This window comes from Mesoplodon densirostris, chromosome 5 (assembly GCF_025265405.1).
Source record: "Mesoplodon densirostris isolate mMesDen1 chromosome 5, mMesDen1 primary haplotype, whole genome shotgun sequence".
NCBI lineage: Eukaryota > Metazoa > Chordata > Mammalia > Artiodactyla > Ziphiidae > Mesoplodon > Mesoplodon densirostris.
Window position 1 is genome coordinate 149,571,112 of NC_082665.1, and position 12,001 is coordinate 149,583,112.

At 46.3% G+C, this 12,001-nt stretch overlaps 1 protein-coding gene across 1 annotated transcript in view; it reads right to left on the minus strand.

The window, feature by feature from the left end:
- Window positions 1–2,538: 2,538 nt before the first annotated feature.
- IL20RB (interleukin 20 receptor subunit beta) overlaps window positions 2,539–12,001 on the minus strand; it is a 30,936-nt gene continuing 21,473 nt past the window's right edge. Inside the window, exons 6-7 of the mRNA XM_060100245.1 lie at window positions 8,530–8,672; window positions 2,539–2,722 (exon numbers count right to left, since the gene is read on the minus strand). Coding sequence (XP_059956228.1) covers window positions 2,615–2,722; window positions 8,530–8,672 — 251 coding nt within the window. The 3' untranslated portion in view covers window positions 2,539–2,614. The remainder of the gene's footprint in view (window positions 2,723–8,529; window positions 8,673–12,001) is intronic.

Sequence of the window (12,001 nt, forward strand, 5' to 3'; positions counted from 1 at the left end):
GAAATGTTTGAGTCTACCATTGGCCTTCCCTTTCACTAATCTTGAAATCTAGGTTCCCGTCAAAATAAACACAATTATTTACTTGCTCTGACAACTTAAGGGAATAGCTTTAAAAAAAATACAGTCAATACAAACAGTATAAATACTGAATATAGTTTTTGTTTTAGACTGCACACTCCTGAGGCTTTGTTGCCAAACCATTTTGTCCCAGAGTCATGCTTAATCTCCCACAATGCGTGACTTATTTGACTGTTGTGGTTCTGCTGTTTCCATTTATCTTCATTCGGAGGAGGCTGCAACCTGCCCTTACCCCACCCCTCCATTTTCTGCTCCACCTTGTCATTTTCTCATAGGACTTACAAACTCCCAATATACTAGATAATTCACTTAACAATGATAATTGCTAGTATCATTTTATTATTATTTCTCCTTCCCCCCACATTCGGAGGTAAGCCTCGTGGAGCAGGGGTTTTGCTCCTTGGACTCTGGCAGCATCTGAAGGCAGGACTAAGAAAGTTGGGCTTGATTCTGGGGTCACGGGTGACAACTCAGTTGAGCAGCATAAAGGAATGTGAGAGATGGTCAGTCTCCCTGCCATCCTGTTGCAGTTATTAATCACTGAGTTATTAATCACCCATTTTCATTCATTAAAGTGTCCCAGCTTAGAGGGCCGGGTGATTGGAGGGGAGGAGGGGAGGCTGGGGAGTTAGAACACAAGTACTCCAGGCCAGAGGGAATGGCCAGCTACAGGGGAGGCAGCCCCTCTACTTTCAGGAACTAGCTCAATGTCCGGTGCATGGCTGGGCTTCAATAAGAGATTCTGGGGACATGGGATGACACTAGAATAACTGAGAGAAATTCCTGTATACCTGTAAATGCCTGCAAGGTGGCTGGGCAGTGAGACTGCCTGTGAGAGGGATGCAAGCAGAGGGAAGTCAGGGGTCATTTCTGGGTTCTGGGCCCAGACAGGTGACAGGGGAGAGGGAGGAGGGGGTTGGTGACTGGTGAACTAGTATCATCTTTATTTCTGCAAACTAAAAATATGTTTCCAGGTTAGACCAAAGGTAAAAGGAACACATACTCTTCATACAACAGTCAGACAACACAGAGGCATACAAAATGGTACAGAGGAAATGATCTTCAGTGATCTCATCTTAAAGAGAGCCCATCCTCTGGCTCCTCGAAACCCCACCAGATGAAGAGAGGGCTGTGAGCCTCTATCTTGTAGGGGAAACACCTGGGTGAAGCAGTTAGACTGTCTCCACCTCTGGGCTGGCTGGAAGGGGCCCAGGAAGTGGGGGTGGGGACAAACCAATTCAGAGGCTCCAGAACTGGGAGGGCTGGGGTCTAAAAGGGAGGCACAGGCCTTGCCCAGCAATCATTTCAGCCTTCAAGAAACTTCCCCCTCCATCCCTTCTCAGACCCTGACTCTTCCTCACCTGGTGGCGGAGAGGGTCGGGAAGAGGCTTCAGTCACGTGCCCCAGGTGAACATGCTAGGAGAGTTAAGGACACCCGAGGAGCTGTCTTAAGGAAAAGAGGTCCCCAAGGGATTTCCTGTATCATGAGGCCTCCAGGAAGACGCAGGAGCATCCTGGCCAGATGAGGCTTTGGCTAGCTGCTTCACTCACGTTTCCCATGCATCCAGACGCTGCCCCTAGCTGGTTCCCTGCCCCATCCCCTACCTGGGGCTACTCCCACATCTCCTGACTAAAGGTGGTCTTCAGGTGACCTGCACTCAAGGTTGATGATATAACTGGAACCCTAAAGACCACTTTTTTGGAAGAAACCACAATGATTACCCAAGGTGACACCTTTTTGTTTTTCATTCAGTACTATAACAACTCTACAGGAAAAAGGAACACAGCAAACATCGCACTTCTGATCGACATCCTTCTGCAGTCTCACCTCATCATGCACATGCATTTTAGCTGCTGTCCTCAGTGTGCACACACCATTACCCTGTACAGCATTTCACCTGTCTGCAGCATCTGTGTGCGGCCCATTTTCAGGGGGCTGTGGCCTCCCTCCGGGTCATGGTTTGGAGAGCTGGCTGAGCCATTCAGTCACCTCTGCGCAGGCATTTGGCTTGAAGTGAAGTCAACACCGTTGCACCCACCCTTCCTTTCCTCTTCAAGGTTCCTCTAGCAAAGCAGGATCTCCAAGCCAACAGGTGCATAGAGCCTGGGATTATTCTTGTTACACGTGTATCTACTGCTCTTCAGAAAAGCAGAACCAATCCCAATGCACAGTGTTGCCAATTTCCCTACAGCTCTGCAAGAGGTGGAGAGATGATATGGATATATATACAATACACATGATTTAATGGTTGGGTACTTAATCCCCTCATTGTATAGTTGAGAAAACTGAGAGACGAAGCACTTTCCACAGGGTCATCCCCCTAGAGGACAGCAGAGAGATCCAGTGCTGGAGGTCGCATCCCCTGACCCCCTCTCAGTGCTCCGTCGGCCACACCACTCTACCTCTGACAGTTGCTTCTAACACAGACACAGCAGGCTCTTCTTCCCTTGTCCTTTGTTCTTGGAGGAAAGCCAAAGCACAGCCCTTCTCCTCGCCCTCCCGTGTCCTGCAGACCAGGTTTCTAGACTTCACCTGCTAGATCCAGACCCTGAGGAGCTCCTCAGAAGACAGCCCGGCCGCCACACAGGCTTCCACCTCTTCCTTTCTGCAGCTGATTAGCTTCTGGGGTGAATTAGTTATTATCTGAAAAACAATTTTCATTCATATTCAGTAGGTGAATAGTCATAGTAATAGTAATCGTGGAGAATATCACCAAAAACCTCGACTATCTGATTCATTAACTTTCCAGCAGCAGAAAAGCCCAAAGACAATTCTAACCCTTAGAGCAAGGGCTTCCCACCTTCACTGAGGTCGTCTCCCAGGTCCCCAACCAGCAGATGTCTTGGGGTCCTGCCTCCTCGGCACTCCTCCCTAGGGAACCCTGCCCCACAGAAGCCCAGAATGTAGTTCTGGTCCAAAAAATCTAACCTTCTTCCACCAGAGAGCTCTGAAAAGAGTGACCTGGTCTGAGGTGCTCCACGTACAGCACTAGCAGGGTGTCTGGTCCAGGGATGGTGCTCCATAAACAGGAGTCCCTTCCTACTCATACTTCACATTCCTGCTATCTTCTCCCAGCAACCCCAATACATCATCATAACTGGTTGTAAAAATGCAGGTATCAACCTTTCAGGGCGACTTTCCCCAGTGTCACCGCTAGCCCACTCACCTCCAACAAACTCACTTGGGTCTTGCACAGTTTCTCCCACAGCCCTTCCCATCATCACTTTTTTTTTTTCTTTTTTCTGTTTCTTTTTCTTTCTTTTTTTTTTTTTTTAGCTGCACCATAGGGCATGTGGGATCTTAGTTCCCCAACCAGGGATCAAACCCATGTCCTCTGTAGTGGAAGTGCAGAGTCTTAACCACTGGTCTGCCAGGGAAGTCCCTCCCTGTCATCACTTTAAAGAGTGGCATGTGGGCACAGACAGGTGGGCACAATGGTTTCCTCCACCCCCATCCCCAGAGACATTAGCTTCATCTAGTCGGTTGCCCTTGATCTTGTTTGTAAAGAGGTGGCTACAGGGCTCACTCCTGGTGTCCACAGGCAAATAATGGGAAAGCAAGGCTCACCGAATGGGATGTCAGTGTGGAGCCCACCACCAATTCCCTGAGGCTGGTCTGGTCAGATTCTCAGGACGCTGGCTATCTACATCTGCAGTGCTTATACCTGATTGCTTTTTAAACTCTAGAGGAGTGCCTTGCAATCGAAATGTAATGTGAGCTACATATGCCATTAAAAATTCTCCAGTAGCACATTTTATAAAGTAAAAAGAAATAGGTAAAGTTAATTTTAATAATATATATTATTTTAAAAATAAATATTATTTCAACATGTAAACCACATAAAAATATTAATAAACTATTTTATACTCTTCTTGTACTGTCTTCAAAATCTGTCATGTATTTCATAGTTACAGCACATCTCAATTTGGACTAGTCACATTTCAAGTGCTTAATCATCACATATGGTTAGTGGCTACCATACTGGATGGCGTCGTTCTAGAACATTAAATTGAAACAGCTTAATCTCAGAATTTCAGAAGGTACAAAACTGTTGTCCCGTAGTTTAGAACAAACTTCCAAGCAAGGTTCAGCTGATATATATTTTTTTTAATTTGAATTTGTTCTTAACATTTGAAAATCAGGAGATTTATTATAAAGTCTGGATTTCTGATTTCTCATTTCAAATTTAGGAAGCACTGGCTCACATCCCGTCTTGGCAGCAACCTGCATGAACTGAGGAGAAGCTGCTTTCTTTAGCTGGGCCATGTTTGCCACGGTCCTCATATCTATCTCTCCCTATTAAATAACATTTATTGCACTGTACACTTTTTTTTTTTTAATCTGTCTGGGCCCCAGAAGCATCTGGGCTCACAAACTTCACTTTCTATGAGGCACACAGAGTCAGACTTGAGATGGTCCATTGGAGCACGTCTCAATTTAGAGATGACTAACTTGAGGCCATCTTGATGTTTGCTACCCACATTACAGGGGAATGTGACAGCAATAAGAGAAAGAATAAAGTGAGTCACAGAAAGGAAATAAAGAACCTTTAGCACCAAAGCCTCCAACCCCATGAAGCAATTATGGATAAAAGACAAGGAAAATACATTATATTTTAAAATAGGGAACACACACCGAGCAGTCTTAATATAATTTTCCTTGCATATATATTTTTGCTGTAGACTGTTACTTGGTGATAAAAACTTGAATGGAAAGACATTCTTAATGGTATATTTCAGAGTGCAACCATCACCAACTGTAAAATTATAGATGAAGACATGTAATGTTTAATCCAAACAGACAAATTAAACATTTACAAACTCAATAGGACTTTTTGAAGCCTTGTCGAGGATTTCCACTTGGTGATTTTCCATGGTTTAATTGGAAAGATGCATGGACTTTGCAAGGTTGGCTGGAAGTTGCTTTTTAATAGTTTGGAGGATTATCTATGACCAGTGCAAATGTTGAAGTGCAATTAGGCTGTACTAAAGTAAAGGTTGAGAGGGGGGAGATGGTGGTGGTGATGTGCAGCTCCAGAACTTATTTAGGATTTGATGGACACTAGCTATCTATTTCTCACATAGCACTGTGGGAAATGCATACACTCAGAGAAACTGTCCATGTTAAAGTCTGGGGAAAAACAGAAATTAAAAGCCTTATGGAAAAGAATGCATGTAGGAACAGACACTAGAACAAAGTAGGAAGGATGGTAAGGGGAACAGAGAAGCAAAAGGTGGTCAAGGGTCATGGCATTTATCTTCCATGGACAAAAGTGGTCATTCTCTCATAGAATCTCCTTGTCTCGGGACTTCCCTGGTGGTCCAGTGGGTAAGACTCTGTACTCCCAATGCAGGGGGCCCAGGTTTGATCCCTGATCAGGGAACTAGATCTTGCATGCGTGCCGCAGCTAAGAGTCTCATGCCACAACTAAGAAGCCCACATGCTGCAACGAAGATCCTGCATGCCACAACTAAGACCCAGTGCAGCCTAAATAAATGAATAAATAAATAAATAATATTTTTTTAAAAAGAACTTAGTAGGGAATCCAGATAATACTTAAAAAAAAAAAAAAAGAATTTCCTTGTCTGTGGTCTCATCTCAGTTGCTTGGTTTTCTCCAAAAGCTATTTTTAGGGTATGACTCATCATGCATTAGGATTCCTAGGAGCACTTGCCATTGGAGGGCTTTCCTTGTGCCCCTGAAATTCTATAGGGAACGGACCCTTTACATTGTTCTTTCCCTGGCCCTTTACTCTGTGACTCCCTAACAATGCACTGGGTCCTGTGAGGGAACTCGGCTAGGTCATTGAATGTAGGACCAGAAGAGGGAAATTGAAGGAGGGTATTAGGAATGGAAGAGCTCGTGAGTAGAGGGTAAGCATGGGAACAGAGTTGTGAGGAAAGCCGTAAAGGGTGACTACTCCGTGGAGTCCAGCTGAGGAGGCTGAGCTTTTCACGTGTGTGGAAAAGAAGAGCTAGTGACCTGCTGAGCCAGGAATGCTCCCCTCCCATCATCATTGTTTTGGGTTCATTCAGGGGTTCTTCCTTTACTGCAGGGCTCCACTTCTACTAACAGCAGAGGAGCACCAATCAGACCAATCCTCCTGCAGATAGCAACTTCAAAAACGGATCAAAATATGAAACCAACTTCCTTAAGTCACAGGAGAGCAACCAAAAGTTGACACTTGGAAGAAGGGAATGTCTCTGGGTGAGTTTCCCATTTTTTACAGTTCCCTGAGGAACTGAGGGCAGGTCTCTCTTGGTGCCATGAACAGAAGAACCAGAAAACAGATATGGGTGCAAACAGAAAAGTTAGGAAGTGAGAGGACTAGAGTTAAGTGTTAATGGATTAAACATTCCAATTAAATGGCAGAGATTGTTGGAACAGATTCACTTAAAAAACAAAACAAAACAAAAAACCTCTGTGCTGCTTCAAGAGACACTATTTAAATTTGAGAACACGCATAAGTTTAAGATAAAAATATGGAAGAAGGGCTTCCCTGGTGGCGCAGTGGTTGAGAGTCCGCCTGCCGATGCAGGGGACACGGGTTCGTGCCCCGGTCCGGGAGGATCCCACATGCTGTGGAGCGGCTGGGCCCGTGAGCCATGGCCGCTGAGCCTGCGTGTCCAGAGCCTGTGCTCTGCAACGGGAGAGGCCGCAATGGTGAGACGCCCGAGTACCGCAAAAAAAAAAAAAAATATATATATATATATATATATATATATATATATATATATATGGAAGAAGATACACCCTACAAACAGTAAACCAAAAAGGGCCATATTGATATCAGGATAAGAATACTGCCAGAGATAAAGAGGGACATTTCATGATGATAAAAGACTCAATTATTCAGGAAGACCTATCAATCATAAATATGTATGCACCTAAAACAAAGTTCAAAACACATGAAGGAAAAATTGACATGAAAGGAGAAACAGACACATCTACACTCATAGTTAGAGATTTTGTTGTCTCTCTCTCAATAACTAATAGAACTATACCAACAAAATCAGTGAGGACAAAGATGATCTGAACAGTATTAAACATTTTGGCCCAACTGATATTTATAAAACACCACCCAACAACAGCAGAATACACATCCTTTTGTGCTTCAGGGCACTCTGAGCCCCTCAAGTTCTTGCTGAAGGGGATGCAGGCGAGCCCTGTGCCCTGTGTTTGACACATCCCACTGCCTTTATGTTTAGCAGTAAACCCTTTAGTCATCCGGAGGTGCTGGAGGGGGAACCGATGTAAAGAACACTGGTTGGTAAGCATTATGAAAAGAGGCAAATGAAATGAGCAAATATCCGTAAAGCCTAGAACGGTGCCTGGTGCTTAATTCTGGGCCAGTGTCCCCTGGAATCATGACTCCCTAAACTCCTGGAAAGAAAGAGAGCTGACACTAGGATCATATGGTGGGGCGTGTGGGGTGTCCTGAGGACTGGACTGCAGGGAGGGTTAGTCCTCCTGTGATGGGGGAGCATGGCTTGTGCTCTCAGGGCCCTGTGATGTCACAAGAGGGACTCCTTCCAGGGTGACTCCTGGCTGATAAGGAACTACAGGAATGTATAGCTTGCAGGCAGTTCTGGCTCTAGTTGCTTCTGAGAAGCTGACCGCTAACCCCATCCTCCCAGGACAGAAGGGTGAGATATCCCTGAGGCGACAGGGATGGGTTTGCTTTTGTTTGTTATTATTTTGTTGTGTTCTGTTGCACTGCTCGGTGGCTTGAGGTCTGGGGCGGAGGTGGGGGGCTAGGGTGCACAGGAAGCAGACAGATGCAACGTGTGGGGAGCTCTGGAGGCCTGCTTTTGCTTTTCCCCGACCCTGGCACAGCACACAGGGCCTGTCCCCACTGGAGACACTCAGATCTATGGCCCAGCGACCTCAGGAGTAAGATAAGAACCCTGGCTTGTGAGGAGTTGGGATCCCTCACCTTGGGTAGTCACAGGTCCAGGTAGTCCCTCTGCCCCCAGCCAAAGGCAAAGCAGACTCCACATGCCCTACTTTCACACACGTGCGCTTCACCCTGACGACCCATGAGGCTCTTGGCGTATGAACTGACTGTGTTGTGTTGGAACATATTTCTGGATGCAGCTGCTGTTACAATGATGGGAGGGAGGTAAGAAGGCTCGGTAGGCCAGTCCTCAGGGTAAGACTATGCATGACGCCTGGAATGCAGAGCCTCCTGGGCTGGGCTACACACCTGCTGCCTTGGCCGTGCCAGGACCTGGGGGCAAGGAGCCTCTGCCTGATGGGAGCCTGGGGAAGGCCAACCCCCCTGGTGAAGGGAGGTCTCCCGGCCCCTCTGACTAGGAGGGAAGTCCTGTAAGTACTCTTCTCCCCTCTTTGTGCAAATGCTTGCAAACCCACGAAACGTGTGTCCCTGCCCCACTGAGGCCCAGACTACATTGGGTCAGTGTCATGCTGAGAGGAAAAAGAACAGTTACCAAGGTGTCGGGGAGCATCACCACGGGGCAACAGGAGTGCTGGAGCAGCCGGCCCATTTTCCAGATGGAGAGCGGTACAACCACGAGGATCAGCATGAAGCCCACAAACGAGAGCAGAGCCATTGCCAGCGGCAGGGTCTCTCCTGGAAACGGAAAGACAGGAACTGGCTTAGGAGACAATCCTGGGCCTCTCTCACTTTCCTGAATCTGGCTCTGCACACTGGCCAAGGGAGCAGAGGCCAACACCCTGACATCTGATGTGTGCCCTAGTGACCAAAATGACCACCATTAAAACCAATTTTCTAGAATCCAGATTGGTTTCCAGAAAGCCAAGGAAGATTACGATCTTTTTCTTGGGAAGGGAAAGGGAGGAGCATCATCTGTTAAGCCACTAGCTGTGTTTGCACGTACCTCTGAGCCACTGCCAGGAAGAAGGCAGAAGGCCAGGCCCCGGGCAGGATGAGGGGGAGGCACCAAAAGAGAACAGCCCAGAAGGGAGCTGGGCAGTAACTGAAAACAAAGAGTATTTCACAATTTACTCTTGGCATTGATTCGTATGATGGAGGAAAATGCTGAATTCAGAACACAGTCACATAATAACTCATATATCAAGCCCCTGCGAGGGTTAAGTGACTTACCCCAGGTCACGCAGGTAGGGCTGGCTCCAAATTCTACTAAGTGATGTATCAGAAAGTGCCAAGTCTGAATGTCTGGAGATGCGGAAAGGGGGATGGGTTACTTTCCCATCTCACTGTCCTATTCGTTTAGCCCCTCTGGGCTGGACTGCTCACCCAGGATGTGAAGGGTGCCACAGCTGACGCAGCTGCAGAGAAGCTGGTGGGCTCTTCCAGATGGCTGGGGTCCCCACAGTTTGTATCAATGATTTTGGAAAATATGTTGGCAGTACACATCAAGAGATACACAGATGTTCATACTCTTTCATCCACTCCTGTGAGTGGATTCCAAAGAATAATTCCAAGGAAGGAAACATATGCAGAAAGCAGTTCACAGCAACATCTTTATTAGAGCAACAGCCTCGCATAACCAGCCCCCCTCTCTGCCCAAAGCAGCACCCCTGCACCTTCCGCCACCCCAGCACGCTCTGGTGTGCTTTCTCATAGCACGTACCACCAAGGGAAACCATCTCATTTGTTTACTGCCTTGTAGCCTGTCTCCCCATCTAGAAGGTAAGCTTGGTGAGGGCAGGGACTTCCCTGCTGTATCCCAGTGACGGGGCCAGCAGGTGGCACATAGTCAGTGCTCAATAATTATTCACTGAATGAATGAATGAATCAGTGAATGAACATCATCTTCAAAAGCAGATGGCAGGGGCTTCCCTGGTGGCGCAGTGGCTGGGAGTCCGCCTGCTGATGCAGGGGACGTGGGTTCATGCCCCAGTCCGGGAGGATCCCACATGCCGCGGAGCGGCTAGGCCCGTGGGCCATGGCTGCTGGGCCTGCGCGTCCGGAGTCTGTGCTCTGCAACGGGAGAGGCCACAATGGTGGGAGACCCGCGTAGCACACAAAAAAAGCAGATGGCAATGATCTAAGTACCCCAAATGGAGGATGATTTAATACATCATGGGATATCATCATGGCAGGTCAGGAGTTCAGCTATTAAAATGAGAATTAGGATATATACAAACTTGTTCGCTGCATCACGGGTTGTAGTGGCAAAAGGCTGGAAAGCACAGCATATACCTATTTATGGGGGATGGTTACGTATACTTTGGCACAACCATATATTGGCTTGTTATGCATGTTCTTAAACAATGAGGTAGATCTATAGGCACTGACATGAACAGGTGTTCACAATAGCAATACCCACTGAAGGTGAGTGAGGTACAAAGCAGTAAGCACAGTAAAGTCCCAGTTGTGCCTCTGAGTACTGGCATCACACGATGACTGGAGGATTAAATGCCAGACTTGCCAAAGGAAACCTCCTGAGTGGTGTGGGGAGAATGGAGAACGTGTACTTCTTACTTTATGTACTTCTGTGTTGTTCGAATTTTTTAACAAGCTTGACTTACATGGTTTTAAAAAGTAGTATAGGGCTTCCCTGGTGGCGCAGTGGTTGAGAGTCTGCCTGCCGATGCAGGGGACACGGGTTAGTGCCCCGGTCCGGGAAGATCCCACGTGCCATGGAGCAGCTGGGCCCGTGAGCCATGGCCGCTGAGCCTGCGCGTCCGGAGCCTGTGCTCCGCAATGGGAGAGGCCACAACAGTGAGAAGCCCACGTACCAAAAAAAAAAAAAAAAGAAAAAAGTCGTATAAAATGAGGGTCTGTGGGAGGGATAAATTAGGAGCTTGGGATTAACATATACACACTACTATATATAAAACAGATAACCAACAAGGACCTACTGTATAGCACAGGGAACTATATTCAGTATCTTGTAATAACCTATAATGGAAAAGAATCTGAAAAAGAATAGATTTATATACATATATATGTATAACTGAATCGCTTTGCTGAACACCTGAAACTAACACAACATTGTAAAGCAACTATACTTCAATTAAAAAATAAATAAAGACCCCCAAAAGTAATGGTAATCAGAAAATCTACATGGAAAATGTTATGGATGTGATATTTGTGAAAAAGCAGAGTCAAAGTGTATATATAATTCAACAACAACACGTGTCTACACAAAGGCTAACAGCCCTTTAGAGGGCAATTTGGAAACAGCAGCCAAAATTCAAGTGTGTATGCCTTTGACCCAGCAACTCTACTTCCAGGAATTTATCCTTCAAATATACCAGCAAATGATCTATGCCCAAGGTAATTAATGAAAGCATTGGCTGTAATAGCAAAATTTTGGGAGAAAAAAACTAAATACCCATCAATAGGGAGCTAGTTAAATTAGTTATATACACATACAGTGGAATACTATGTAGCTACAAAGAAGGATGAAAAAGTTCTTTTTAGATATGGAAAAATCTACAAGATATGTCAAGTGAAAAAGACAAGATCCAGAACAGTGCATGGAGTGTGCTAACCTTTGTGCTAAAAGGAAGGGAAATATATAAAAGTATATCCCATTTACTTGTAAATGTATTGAGAAGTCTTTAGAAGGATATACAAAAAGCTAATACCTCTGGGGGAGGGGTGGGAATTACATGGATGAGGAAGAGGAGGAGGAAGGCGGTTCCACACGTACCTTATCATATTTTTTGAACTATATAAATGTACCAAATATTCAAAATGATAAATTTTTTTTTGTTTTTTTTGGCTGTGTTGGGTCTAAGTTTCTGTGCGAGGGCTTTCTCTAGTTGTGGCAAGCGGGGGCCACTCTTCATCGCTGTGCGCGGGCCTCTCACTGTCGCGGCCTCTCTTGTTGTGGAGCACAAGCTCCAGATGCACAGGCTCAGTAGTTGTGGCTCACGGGCCCAGTTGCTCCACGGCATGTGGGATCTTCCCAGACCAGGGCTCGAACCCGTGTCCCCTGCATTGGCAGGCAGATTCTCAACCAC